This window comes from Emys orbicularis, chromosome 5, assembly GCF_028017835.1.
Source record: "Emys orbicularis isolate rEmyOrb1 chromosome 5, rEmyOrb1.hap1, whole genome shotgun sequence".
Taxonomy (NCBI): domain Eukaryota; kingdom Metazoa; phylum Chordata; order Testudines; family Emydidae; genus Emys; species Emys orbicularis.
In genome coordinates, this window is record NC_088687.1 from 75149135 (window position 1) to 75164503 (window position 15369).

The window sequence follows — 15369 nt, forward strand, 5'->3', positions numbered from 1 at the left end:
GCGTCTGCCTCGAGCTAATCCCCAGCATGATCAGGAGGAGGCACCAGTCTGGCAATGAGGGCTGCATCCCATGACACAGGGGTAGGAATCATTTTACTCCGTTTTTCAAATCTGCCAGTTAGAGAAAGAAAAGAATCCAAGAATCACAGAAATGTAAGATGAAATAGACCTGCTAGATCATTAGCCTATCTTACTGCCAGTGCAGGAATGGTACCTGCAATGGGCTTTAAGTACATTTTCTAGTTTAAATATTCCAAGTGAAATGTCTCACAAGGAATGAGAATGTAAATGTGTAATTTCCCTTGAGATTTGTCAGAAATTCATGAAAATGGGCCTGGTTAAAAGGGTGCTCCAGCAGGGTTGTAAATACATTATTCTAATTTTTGCTAGCTCTTTATCCTGATTTCTGTATTTGCCGATAGAAGTAAAAAATGTTGATTAGGGTATCGAGTATTTTATTACTGTCTTTTTTTTAATAGCATATTTGCTATTGATCCAGTTTGATAACTTGCCATAGAAATTTTTGGGGAGTTCAGAAGAAAAATCAGTGGCAAGATATGACCTGTATAACAGGAGTTAATGTATGCTGACCCTACCCGGAGACAGTGATATAATATTTTGTATGACTTCACTCACATCATGTAATTGGGGGCAGGAAATAAAGATGAATCTCTTGGCAGCACTTCTAGCTGGCACACCTTTATGCAGCCTTCAGTAGTCTGAAAGATGACCTTCTATACCAAGGTTCCAAAGGCAAAACTGCAGACAAAAGGCTTGTGGTCGTTTTTAAATTCCTGGTGAGGAGTGAGGGATCAGAGGACTGCAGATGTACAACTCTGTAGTTTCAGAGTTTTAAAAATGAAGATCCAGGAAACTTCAACAGAAAGGAAAAACAAAAGGAACACAAAGAATATGTTGTAGGAAACAAGCTTGTTCTGGCAGTGAGCCAGTCTGGATGAGTAAATAGGTCTTTTCCATCTCTTACTTCTAAGGACTAGATTCTGACTTCAGGCAGAGCCCTGGGCGAGGGATCAGACATAAGTAAACTGGGATGCGCCAGCAGCAATTACACCTGCCTGTCCAAGCTCAGCTGTACTGGTTAGCAAATAGCAGAGTAAAGTCATGGCTCTGTACCCTCCCTGTTCATATGCTCTGGGGAAGAAGGGACAGGCAGAAGGCGGGCACTCAACACCTCCTTCCTCCTAAACACCCAGAACAAACATCCAAGCAGCCTAAACTGGGATGGGGGAGCTCTTAGTCCCTTACATAGGCATGTAATCCAAGTCACAGTCTAGCCCTCAGATGTTATGTGCTCTGTTTCCACCAACTTCAGTGAGAGTTGAAAGCATTCAGCAGAGGTTTCCTATACCACACACGATCAAGCCCTAGGAAAAAGGCAATGAGTGATAAGCAACATGAGTTTATAAAGGACATTTGTGTCAAACAAACTCTAACTGTCTTGACACTATTACAGCTTTAGTGAATGCAGAGAATTCAGTGGATATAATTGTCTAGACTTTAATACAGTCCCATATCACAAACTACTAGAAAACTGGAAATGTGCTGTCCTGGCTAAAGCTAATACTGTAGAGTGGACACAATACTGACTGACAGACCATAAACAAGGGTAATTACTAATAGAACAATGTTGTTATGCTGGAAGTTGTTAATGACTACCATGAGCAGGCCTTTGATCTAAAGCAGATCACAGACCTGGGTAAAGCCAATGGGTGTGCGAAGCACCCTTCTTTCAGGTTAAATGGAAGGAACTGCTGGAAACAATAGAAGCTTCTGCCCAGGCAATTTTGGAGGCATGGCACTTGGCACAACTCCTGAAGAGAAGTTAAACAATGGGTTTAGGGATTGTTTGGCAAGGGATGTGTGTGTTGAGTTGAGTGTGGTCCTGAGAAGGAGCACAGAGAGAGAGCTCCCTGTGGCATAGAATTGACTGGAGGGGCACACAAGGAAACTGCCTGTTTGTTCCTATCCTGTTCAAGGAAATAGCATATGGTTCTTTGTAAATAAACAGGACTGATTTCTATCATCCATTTCTCCTCCTAATGAAAACAATCCTGCAAGCCCCAAAAATTGGCTAATGGTGTGAGCCAAAGGGGCAACAGCATCAAATTATGAGGAAAGTAACAAGTGGAGTGTCATGGAGCTCATCACTGGGACTGTTACCATGTAATATCTTCACACATTAGCTGGAGGATAAAATACCAGACTTGATATCAAACTAAGCAGAATTCCCAGGACAGTGGAGGATAGACTGAAATCACAAAATGATGAGCCAGTGTAAAGTGATGAGAATGAAAGAGTGATGGATGTCAGTGAACTGTCTCTGTAAATACAGGATTTTAATATTTGTTTTGGGGCAGTTGCTCCTCCCTCCAATCTAATTTTCTCCTTTTCTGCAAAGTTCTAAGAGGGAGTTCCAGTCCCTGCTGAGGTTGCTTTTATTATGGCAACACCAGGGAGAGGCAGCACTTGCAGAAAGAAGAGTAGATATTGTTTCAAAAGACAACAATTTGAGAAGACAAAGGAAAAAAAAGCCCGGATAGTCTGGAGGTTTAAGGTCCACTATTGCTCAGACCACTAGGGCTGGAAATGAAAGCTGTATGTTAGAAAATTAGAATTCTCAGGTTTCAGAGAGGATATGGTGCACAACATTTATCTCTATCAGTCCCCAAGCCATCATCTAGAGAAATTATGCAGTAATTGAAATGGCTGGAGATGAGGACACAAGCTGGTAATTTGAGTATCAAGGCATTCTGTATGGCAGCGGTTCTCAAGGTCCATAGATCACCAGTGTCTGTAGCGCCCTTCCTGCTGGTATGCAGAATGAAATATTTTGAGAATTAAGCAGTGAGAGATTAGAATATGGCCCATGAGAGGCTCTGTCTCTTACAAAATAGTCAACAGCGTGAGAGAGTTTCAGAACGTCTGTTCCACACCATTGGAAGCTGGGATTCCCAGCTTTGCATTGATGTCTATCGTTGGTTATTTTGAGCCTCAGGCCTGTAACTTGGCTTGCAGACTAACAATGATAATTTTTTAAGGCTTATACTTTTTTGAAGCAGCAGCCTTGCTTCTGCAGTGCCAAATCCTGCTTCTCCCACTGCTGATGACATAAAAAGGTACCTCAACAGGGGGTATGGGAGTCTTTGTTCAAGAAGCACAAAGAAACGGAGAAAATGACTTAACCTTTTACAAAGCAAAGATTGGTTTAAAAACCATGTTAAAGCTGTCTACTGTCCTTTACTGTAGATAAATGTAAAACAATACTCTGTGGGAAGGTGGAAATAATAAGCACAGCACAGGGCCAAACAAGGAAAATGCTGGCTAGAGAACCTGTAATGCAGAAACAAATAGGGAATGACAGCAGATAACAAAGAGAACATGAGCTCACAATGAGATGCAGTGGTGTGGAGGGGGAGCAAATATTGTTCTGATATGTGCTGTACATATAGTGGGATTGCCTGCAGGCCAAGGGAGGTAATTAATTCCTCTCTTTGCCATCTCTATTCAGCCACACTTGGAGCACAGTGCATCATTTGCGACACTTCATTTTAAACAGAGCATCACTTTCAGAAAGAATTCAGAGGATGACTAGAACAATGAAAGGGTTAAAATATGCACCCTAAGACAGAGGTACTCAGGGCCAAGTTCTGATCTCCTTGACTGCAATGGCCTGGATTTACATAGGTGTAACTGAGACTACCTGGAAATCGACAGCTATTCAAAGAGCTAAGAGTTGGCACCATAAAATAAACCAGCTTTCAAATTAACTCTGCTGAGGAGATAGTACAGTACTGAAGAACTAATACCAATATATTAAACCTAAAACTTGTGACCTGTATTACACACTGGCTCGCATGAAAGGAAAATGCCAGATCTTTAAATCTGATGATGCCAGGCCTGTCTCCTGCATCTTATGAATGAACGTTTTGTGGTGTTGCGCAGTAACATCAGGCAGCTGATGTCTGATTGAGCAGGACACTGTTACTGACTGTAAACCTCCAGAATCTCTCTCAGAACCACATGAAGAAGGGCTTTAATGATTTGCATGTAGATCACAAGTTGTAGAGGAGGGAGATGGATAGAACTTAATGTCTGGCTTGGGAAAAGGGGGCAAAAGAGAGGAAATGATATTATACCATATAAATAAAAGAAACTGTAGGTTAAACATGACAAAAATTCGGCAGGGGAATGATCTATCTATGTAACTGACTGAGATACTACCCCAGTGATTTCTAAGTGAAGGTCAGAAAAATGCTGTGTGCGTGAGGCTAAGCTAGGATGATCTTCTGAACTCCCTGACTATTTTGCACCTATGTTCTCTGAAATGCTGCCTACATATGAGATTCCAAAGGTTTACTAATTTCTTCTGTCAGTAACTCTAGAACTCTCCCCCTCTTCTTAGAACTGGGATAATAACTAATATTTGTGTAATCTGAATTTTTCTTTTTCTGCCAAGAACTAGCAGCTGTTCCATACTGATGTTTGTTCTGTGGTGTTGTTAATGCACACATTTAACCAACAGAACTTTGAATCATTATATCATCAACTGGTGTCTAATTAATCCTTTTCCATGACATGCAAAGGAAGGGCATATACATTGGTTTGGTTTTTATTTTTAAATGTCTTTCAACAGCCATATATTATCATCTTGCCTGTTTTTTTGTTTTGTTTTTGTTTTTTTGTAGCTCTTTACCTTTGGTTGGAGAGAAGACATCCGCCCCGGGGAACCTCTTCACACCAGAAAATTCTGCTTCGATGCCGTTTCGCACAGTAGCCCTGTCACACTGTATGACTGTCATGGCATGAAGGGTAACCAGCATTGGAGCTATAGGAAGGTTGGAGTCACCTTGGGTCATTTTCAGATATTCATACTATCTTGAGTCTGTACTGAATTTGGAGAACAATGTGTTTGTCCAGTCAAAAGACATTGGTTTTAAAAACCATTATGGTTTGTTCCAGTTTAGCTTAAATGAGAATCTCTGTAGAGCATGTTTCTTTTAATATGCAGTAGGCATTTATGCACATTGTGTGCATTTGCAGCTACTTAGGTCAAAGTTAAATTAATACAGATTTGATCCAACACAGGGTGAGCCCCTTATTCCTTGAAAGATGCTTTACCATTTTGACACTTTAAGACGTGTGTCGTTTTAACAAAGTCACCACAGGGAATATTTTTATTCTGTGTGACAGCAGCAAGAAATGCTGTTCATGAGTTAAATATTAATATTTTACTATACTTTAAAGAGTATATTTGGCAGATACATCACACACAAGAATTAACATTAAAAGCATTGTTGTAAGCCCACAAAAAAGAGGGAGTTTACAAATCAAGGGTAAGCAGTTTAGGTGTCCCTCTGATCTGCTGTTTCAACCCATTTTTATAAAGCACTAAAATATGTGGTCATGCTGGAAACTGTGTTCAGATCAAACAGTGCCATAGTAATACTAACAGGATTTCAAATAAGATTAACAAATTACTGACTTTGATTAACCCTTTCATTGTTGCAATCTGTGCAGTTTTCTTTGAAATGCTGAGGGATCCCTCCACATAACCATCATCCCCCGTGCTCCCACATTTACTCAAGCTGAGCATAAGGGCAAGGATTTGGATTTTACTGCACATATCTCAGTAGCACTTTCTAGTTTGAGATGATGTATTCTAGTAAACTGAACTATAACCATTAGAAATAGCTACTGACATTTTCCTCGCGTGTCTAGTTATTGACCTTCGCCATTTAATCCAGTATTTACATTGCAAGCAGAGACGTGCCAAAGGGTTTTCCAGAAATGTGATATCTTTGAAACTGAGGTAGCATCTGTAATCCGGCTACAGTATCTGAGCCAGCTCCTCAGCTGGTGTAAATCAGCAGAGCACCATTGAAGTCAGTGGAGCTATGCCAATGGACACCAGCTGAATATCTCACTTTGTACCCCTAGAATAGTTCTTTCCTGCTTCAGATCCACTTCTAATTGATCTTTGTGTCTATCCAAGCTACTAGAAAGAAGCGTTAACAACTTTAACACTTCATTAGTGCTTAGTGTACCGGTTACATGTGACAAAATGCAGCTCCGGAGCTGTCTTCTGTACCTGGTTCATCACTTTTGATGTGGACAGACTCCAGTAGACAGCCAATGAAATAGTATCACTTTCAAAAACACTATAGTGTACATTCCTTTAAGTCCCCTGTACTGCTTTGTTTTTGTTATCTAGAGGGATGAGATCTCATAAAAATTCTCAGGACAAGCCAAAAGTTTACATCTGAATTAGAAATTCCTTGAAAATGTTTTTTATGATGAAAGTGCTGACACAATCTTAACCATAATACAAACCTGGTAGCAGTCTATCTTCTTAATTGCCATAGCTACACAAGTGCCTCTGGTTTGGCTATATAACTTCAAAGCAAGGATCTGCTGACATTGCAAAACTAATGGTTAAATATATTCCCCTTACTCAGGTCTAAGCTGATTTCTCAGCTGAGCTTGACTGTGTATTAAATAGTTTTTGATTGCCTCACATCAGATATAGGCCAGGTCTACACTAGAAACTTTTGCCAATGTAAGTATACCAGCAAAACCCCTCCAAATGTAGATGCAAGTTATACCAGCAAAAAGTGCTTACACTAGTTCCCCGAAGGAATAAGCTAGACCACCAAAAGCACTTCTATGCTGGTATAACTGTATCTGCACTAGGGCTTCTGCTGGCATGTAAATGTCTCAAAAAAAGCACACCTCTAAGCAACGTTACTTTGCTGGCAAATGTTCCTAACATAGGTCTGGCTGTACTTTTTTTTTTTTTTTTTTTACAAGTGTCTATTAATTTTAAACTAATGGTGCAAAAGTATCCATAAGAATAACAGTCTATAGGTAGGCAACAAACAGCCCCTTTTCATAAACAAAGACCACATCTGTTACTCTGTTCCACCCCACGCCTTACCCCCCCCCCACCTTCTTAGTGATCACATGGAATTCTTATTTTTAATTCTTCTCATGTCACATGAAGTACTCTAGTTTTTGTCATTAATCTTATAAAATGCTCAGATGAAGCAAATTTTGCCATGTTGCCATATTAGCCAATCCCTCTCATTTTCCATTTCTCCCAGTAAAGGGACGTGCCCTCAATTTTTATTTTAGCATCACTCCATATGGTTTGAGTCTGATAAAGCATGATTCAATTTATCCACTCTAACTCCTTTATTGCCATTTGTAGAGCTTCTATGAGTATCTAAGTAGGGACGGATTTAGTAGATTTAAAAAAAACAAAGCCAGTTGTGAAAGACCAATTTAATTATACTATAATTTTACTCTAAGTGTAGTGATTAGGAAAGGTGCTAGATTTACAACATCAGAAACTAAAGTTCTCTATCCAGAAAGCAGGTACAAAGAGCATTTTGCTCCGACTGCCTGACAAAGGTGCAGGGACAAACTGTCAGAGGAATTCTCTCACCATGCACATTAGGCCCTTAGCTTCTTCTCTGAGACTGTTAATGGGTGTATCATTCTTATGGTGGTTTTTATCATGAGGACACCTGTCTGGGAGAAACTGTGCTGAGACTACCACCTCCTGTTAAATAAACTACTGCAGACATCCAAGGATAATGACTTTCAGTCACTACTGACCTTGACTGTAGTTAAAGAAGAAGTGAAAGGTAATGAGACATCGAACCAATTACTTGAGCAGTCCAGGCCTGCTAGTATGTCCATTATCTTATGGAAAAGGTTTTCTTTCTAAAATAATATTCAGACTTGCCCACATGCAGAGAAAAAAATCTAACTTCTCTTCCCCGACAGAACTGAAATCTACAGGAGGATTTCTTGTGGCTTTTTATGCTGGCTGTGAAGGACGATTTATGCCTATGCTCCTCTGGCTGCAAGTGGAAAATTATGCTTTAGAGCACAAACTACTGTTACCCCTTATGGTCCTGATTCCATTTCCATTGAAATCCATGACCCAGTAATAATTAAACCTCAGGCCAGAGAAAACTAGAGATGACAATGGATAAACATTTGTTTGTTAAGAAACCAAGAAGTTTTTCAGAGTAATAAAAAACTGTTCTTAAAGGGACACTGTCTGCTTTCTAATTACGAAAACTTGTAAAAGGAAAGCAGCAACCATAATGAATCCAAAAATTTGCACTACAGGTACTAACCCAGAAGTGCACAGGCTTTCTTTGGGAAGGCAGCAGTGCTCTTGAATAGCACATTTCTCCTGCTGGAACAGGTTGCTTTCTGCTTGTGTACAACCAGGGTATTTCTGTTTCCAAGGATCCTGATGTCTCAAAGCACAGAGGACCAGACTGTGGTTGGCCCTTGTGCAAAAGGTTAGGAAGGACGTACGGAGTCTTCCTCTCCCTAGACCCCAGAGCAGGGGCCAGTTACAGTCACAGCACTCTCCTGGGTGCAGGGACTGCTTGGCAGTAGCACTAGCTGCCACAGAGGGGGCAAGGAGGGGCAATCTCCACACCCCTTTAGCCCTGACCGCTAGAGCTGGTCAGCCACAAAAAGAAGGGCACACCTGCACAAGGGTGTCTTGTGTTCTCATTGGGCAGCATGGCTCTGCATCTGTCCTTCCTTAGGGCACTGCTTTAATAGCACAGCCTAGCCCTGAAAGACCAGGATTCTTGCAAATTGAAACATTCTGCCAGCTCACACAAATGGAATGGACAGGCAGAGGTGAGGAAAGCAAGGTGGGAGCCTGCATATGAGTGATCCGAATAAAGCCTATGGTCCAATTTAGCCCTGTCAGCACTGACAGAGTCTCTGTAAATTATTTTTACTTTAAATATGTCGAAAAAAGTTGTATTCAGCTACCAGCTTTGGGGAGTGATGATATGTGAGGTGAGAAGCCTCAAGAAGGCCAGAAGGACAGAACTGGGCCTTGCACTTTTGAATTTGGTCTGTCTGTTGCAGGTACTGAAACCAGAAATAGGTCAGACTAAATTACAGGAACCTTTTCTTGTTTGTCTCTTATTCTCTTTCTTGCCTTCTACTCTGTGGCTGTGCAAGTGTTCACATCCTGGATTAGTATTAAATGTTGGCAGGCTCATGCCTGGCACAGAGGGAGAAACCTGGATATGTTTACCAGGGATTATCTGAAATGTTATTTCAACAGCTAGAGTAAGTGTATTGTACAGATCATCGGAAACTTTTCAGCTATCTAACCACCCACACACCACACAAAATCCAAATACATTAGAACTTTCCAACCCTCAAATATTAGCACCCAGTGGATATTTTCTTCCTTACCTAAGATTCAGATTCAATGTGTTAGTCTTCAGTGTTCTCTAACAAGCGGTGCAGCTGGAATTTACACAGATGTAAATCAAATTGTAAGGGACCGTGCTTGCATTATTTAGAGTGCAGTCCTGATTTTACCAAACTCCAGCTAACCAAAACTCCCAGTTAATAATAAATATCCATTTTTTGTTTTCTAAGCAACTTAACAAATATTAATACTCACAAAACTTCCATAAGGCAGGGAAGCAAATATTATCATCTTCTTTTTACAAGTGGGGACAGTGAGGGAGAGCATTTAAGTGACTTGTCCAACCAATGCCACATGGAGTCTGTATCAGACGTATACAGAAAGCACATCAGACTTTTCTTAGAGTCTCATGAAGATGGAAAGATAGGAAATTAGATCATTGCTTGTTGCCATTTGTCTCTGTGCTTTTATTCTCTGAGGTAAAAGACAAACACTTTTTGTCCTAAGAAATCACTCAGCTATCTATATCTCCCCAATAATAGCTTTGTTTTTCACTCCAGATTATTGCTCAGAGAATATCTATAGAAAACTAAATAATCTCAGCTAGGGTTGTGTTAATCCAAGTTCTAGAAAATGAGAACACTTTTAATCACTTGGCATTTACTACTTAATTCTATTTTTTTTCTCATTCCTATAGGACAAAACTTTGTTCCATCCGGTAAGCAACAGCTGCATAGATTGCAACCCAGCTGAGAAGAAGATTTTCATGAACAGATGTGATCCTTTATCTGAAACTCAGCAGTGGATTTTTGAACATATTAATATGACTGTTTTAGAAAAATTTAACAGCAAGGCCAGTTCCTAGGGAAAAATACAGATTACATACAGATTGCAAACTACATTTTGGCCAGCATCTGGGTCGAAGGAGTCAGGAATTAAATTTCCTAGATCCAGGAAGTCTTTTCTGAGGATTAAGCAAATGCCACGGCAAAGGCCAATGGGCTGTCATTGTGGATGTACAGTATCTGAAGAACTTGGCTGAGAGCCTCACCAGATGCTGCTGAGAACTTCAGGCTGACAATTCCCTTGCTGGCCAAGGGAAAACTTTATTTAAAAAACTTTTCAAAACATTCTGAGTTAATAAATTGAAACAAAATTCTAGAGTTTCTCAGGTCAAATCCTGCTGTAGTGAGTAGTTATGAATGGATGTTATTAGTTGGGGTGGGTATATGGTGTGCATGACTACTATGGGAACCTGCAGAAATCACAGGTTAAGAACTAACCCACACCGGTGGAATGCTAAGTCCCCCAGCACTCCAGACAAACTATATGATCTGGTGCCATTCTCTTAATAAAGGTTAGGTTAAGCGGGATTAACCCTCAGATTGCTGATGATGATTTTAAACACTTCCCCATTACATTCCTTTCATTACCAAAATAGGAATGGTAGAAATATAAGGGTTTAGAATTATGTTGTAATGAAGCATGAAATAGACTTCTAAGGTTTCAAAAGTCCCATTTCTCCTCAGCATTTGAAAAAAAATAAATCCATCAAAGCAATTAAATCAGATTTCGATATATGATACAACCTAACACTCATCAACTGTGATTCAAATCTAGCCTTCATCTAAATTAAAGGCCAAAAGATTAACAAGGCTACTAAATCTTTAAGACATTCAATAGCAGGTATATGCACCAATAATAGCAGCACAATGCAAGGTTTGCAGAAAGGATTGCCCCTGGAAATCTATATTTACTTTTCCAGTATTTTTATTAAAACTAAAATTGCTTGAAATCAAATCAAAATATTCAGAGACATAAGAGGCATCATGAGTAACAGGCCAATTGTTTATTGTAAGTCATAGAGACTTATAGCCAAATAAGCATTGGTACACTGGCATCAGCTAAAAAGTGTTGACTCCCTGCAGTGCAGCTTACAGGATCCTGCAGGAATTTAGGGAGAGGGGGTGTTTTTGTTTTTTGCAAGGAGGTGGGGAGTCCTGTAAAACTAGTTAGCTCTTTTGCAGATAACTTGATGAAATCATTTAAAAAACTGTGACTGTGCCACAGTTTTCAGCTAAGGCATTGTAAATTTCTGGATGGGGCAGTTAGGAAATGAAAGCAAGTATAAAATTCAAAAAAAGTTCAGTATTTTCACCTTTTAGTAGCATAAACAAAACTTTCTAACCCACCACAAAATTTTCTTGCACTGATTATCGTTGTGGCATATAGTGCCCATCAGCTCTTACATATTTTTGGCATGGTCGGGGGAGAGTTAGTGGGTTAAAAATTTGTTTAGAGAGGCCTGTTCTTCCTCAGTGGAAATCAATGAGTACCAATGTGGGCCATAGTAGAGAGTTCTGGAATTTCTAAAATTAAGAGCACATTTAAATGGCCTGGTTTTACTTGAAACCTGAACCAACAGATGAAAGCAACATGAATGCAGACATTAAAGCCTACAAGAGATGGCTGTAATAGCACTTGTCACTTTCAAAAATATGTATGAAATTAGTCTGAAAACTTTGTCTTATGTTGCTAGAAATGTGGCCAACTAACCAAAATGTTCATATTTAAACTGTCCAGCCTGACAGTTGAAGGTGATTTTGTTTTGTTTATTGCTCTTTCAGCTGTATCTGTGATGATGACTGTTATCCACACTTGTGTGCTGTTTGTGACTATGGCTTCCAAACCTTAGGTCATAGGCACATTTTAGGAGGAGCATGTCAGATCTGGAGCCTTCAGGATGCATGTCCTGAAAAATCAATTGTATGAATTACAACTGTATGTTGGAGAATTGCAGCAAGTGAGTAAAGATCTATTTCAAATGTTCAAGGAGCAATCTGTCTGTAGAGTTAAACTATTCCCATTATGTCTTTAAATATGTTACTGTTCAGACTTAATTTGAAGACTCACTACACTCCAGCATGGAAGACAAGACCCCAGATTTTAACCTTAGGGTCTCTTACACTTGAGCCCAGGAGAGTTGATGATAATCTGAGTTTTCATCAGAAAGGGGTGTTTTTTTTTGGTTTTTTTTTTATATAGCTACCTGTAGTTAGACCCCGACTGGTCATTACAGACTGTCAGCCCTCTCAGCTGCAGGATTCATAGCACAATTCATTTGCATCTTGAGCATGAGAAAAGAGGATTTGAAAATAGAAGAAAAATTGATGTCTAAAGTGTAAAGGTGAAAATGAAATTCCCAGGATATCTATTTGGACTTGCCCAAAACCCTCAAAGCCATGGTATCAATAGTGTACATCTGAGGTAGAAGGGGCAAAGGAGAACTGCTCTAAATGCTCCAGCACACCTGGCTAAACAATGCATTGCACAGTTTATAGCATTCAGTGTATGAATGCATCCTAATCATCTGATGTTTAAAATACTTAAAGGGCACTAGACTGCTGTTTTGGCAAAGACATTCTATACCTCTTCCAGGTGCTCAATATTGTTCTGGCTCTAAACCAGTGGTTCCCAAACCTGTTCCGCCGCTCGTGCAGGGAAAGCCCCTGGCGGGCCGGGCCAGTTTGTGTACCTTCCGTGTCCGCAGGTTCGGCCGATCGCGGCTCCCAGTGGCCGCGGTTCACTGCTCCAGGCCAATGGGAGTGGCCTGGAGCAGCGAACCGCGGACACTGGGAGCCGCAATCAGCCGAACCTGCGGACGCGGCAGGTACACAAACCAGCCCGGCTCGCCAGGGGCTTTCCCTGCACGAGCGGCGGAACAAGTTTGGGAACCACTGCTCTAAACTAACCTCTGCCACAGGAAAATTTCCCATTATTTGCAATTAGACAATATTTGTGAAATCTGGCAGTTTTTCTAAAATCCATCATTTATCAATGAACAAACTTCCACATAATTGAAATTGAGATCTTTTAACAAAACATAATGGTGCTCCAGATAATGTTTTCAATTTCTATAAGAAAAGGGTCAGTGCAACTTCACACAGAGAAATTATCAGGGAGCCCATTGTGTGTGGTGTGTCTTGAACAAGGCACCCTAACTGGAAAAAAAAAAAGGGCTTAAATCAATGACCAGATTTCAGGCACATGGTCCTAAGGGACAAAACTTCTACCACATATCCCCACCAAATACAACTGAAAGTTGAAAGCCAGATTCTTTTCCTCTTTCTATCCTCTTTGCATAACCAGAGTCAGCGCAAAGGGGGCAGAAACTGGCTCCATCCACCCCGCTGAAGATTCCATTGGTACTGGGGAATTCTAACAGATCTAGAGTTAACATAGCTGGCTCCTCTATCACCACCTCTCTCCCACCCTCTGTGGTGGAAAGGGGAGAAACATATTGAAGCCAGGGAGGATTGAGAAGGAGGAGTGGCTGGAGCATGCCAGACTCTAGGGACCTTTCCACCAGCTGGTCACAGCACAGAATCAGGCAGCCATACCCAGCTCCCCACCACCATTACTGGATACTGCTATGCTGAGCAAAACTCTGGTGCAGCAGGGAAAAGGGTCTAAGAGTGTGGCAGACTTACAGCTAGCTCCACACTTAAGTTAAAATTCATTCAAAAAGTGTAGCTCAGATGTACGTCAGACAATCACATTTGTGATAATAGGTCTTCAGAATGGGACATGGCTGCCAAAGCAATGGCTCCTTCACCAAAAAGCTTAAGTTAGTCATAAATTGTCATCTGCAGCTGAGAGATTTTGAGTCATGAAGTTAAACTGAGAGTCAAATCCTGCCTTGAATACCTAGAAAAGCCTCCCATGGATCTCAATAGAGTTCCATGGTGATTTTATGTGTAGAAATTCTACAAGTCTTCCCACAGCCATATCCACCCCTCCACCACCCCCAAAAAATCTGCACAGCTCAAAGGGCAGAATGAAAAATAAATTCTGCCTCCTTTATTGCATGCAGGGAACCTGCTGAATTGTTCAGCGTCAGCATGCATCTCTCCAAAATGGCAGACTTTGGTCCTTTGAGAACTCCCACTAAACATATAATTTGTTTTAAAAAAAAAATTTAAATCACATCAAATGTTGCATTTCTCCATATCTTATACAAAATTCTTAAAAAGCACTATTTACAGTTAGTTCTACATATAATGAATTTCAATGGAGTTATGCCAGTTTACACCAACTGACGAACTGTCCCTACATTTTTTCTGTTTCTAAAAACATGGGTTTTTTGGGAGGAGAGATTCTATTTACATGGTCATGAAAATAAAATCTTTATTTTATAAGAGTTTGTCAGCTCCTGCTGTTCATTCTTCACTTTAAGGTTATTAGATCTATTTGTGACATCAAAAGTAATTGCTGCAGAAATTAGAATGTAACAGAGGATAGGACCTTAACTAGAGAAAGTGGAATAAGCAACAGGTCCACCTAAAACTCTTAAAAAAGCAAGGTCTTGTTTTCAAATATCTCAAGTCATAAAATAACAAAGGTGGGGTGGGAGGCGAAATAAAGTCATGTCAGCACAGCTATTTCTAAACAGAATTATTTTCAAATGTTTCCAGGAGGCATCAGCAGCTCTTTAATCTGTCAGAGTGATTGACATGTCAGAGAAGTAATCTTGCTGAAAAAGTCCTGACGTTGTGACAAGATTTCATTTCTTATTAGTAGTGATCTGATTTCAAAAAGGTCAGGTTGTTTTGAGACAATGCTTTCAGCAATCCCAATCTGATACAATGAGTAAGGGTGTTTAATAGCATAACGTAATGCATATTTCTATATCTGAATAAGGTCAGTCTATAGACAAAATGCTCCTTAAATATTGAAATAAATGTTTAGTCTTCAGAAGTGTTCATCATGATAAAGATATCTCAGTTTAAAAGAAAATGGACATGCATTTCTTAACCCATTATGTGCTTACATTCCATTGACCTAAGTGAAATTCTGGGGCCATGGAAAACCAGTAGCAAAAGGTTCAAACTAGCTCAGTGAAATGAATGTAGTGGTCTCAGTCCTTTTCACAAAGGACAGGTGTTCCTATCACAATTGATGCCAGTTTGCATTCTTGTTGGCAGTCTCAGCAGAAGTTGAAGACTAAATAAGACGGAGACTTCATTACCCTTTCATCTTATCCAGTCAGATCAGGGTTGAGGCATGTTAGCAGGGCAGTATTAGGAGATTTGCACAGCTGCTACCACCCATGCTATACCTCTGTCATCCAGCATTTTATGTGAACA

At 40.2% G+C, this 15369-nt stretch overlaps 1 protein-coding gene across 1 annotated transcript in view; it reads left to right on the forward strand.

Annotated features, from left to right (window-relative positions):
- The window catches only part of GALNTL6 (polypeptide N-acetylgalactosaminyltransferase like 6), a 976122-nt gene extending 966034 nt beyond the window's left edge, over positions 1-10088 (forward strand). The window contains exons 11-12 of the mRNA XM_065405341.1: positions 4707-4856; positions 9921-10088. Coding sequence (XP_065261413.1) covers positions 4707-4856; positions 9921-10088 — 318 coding nt within the window. The remainder of the gene's footprint in view (positions 1-4706; positions 4857-9920) is intronic.
- The last annotated feature ends 5281 nt before the right edge of the window (positions 10089-15369 follow it).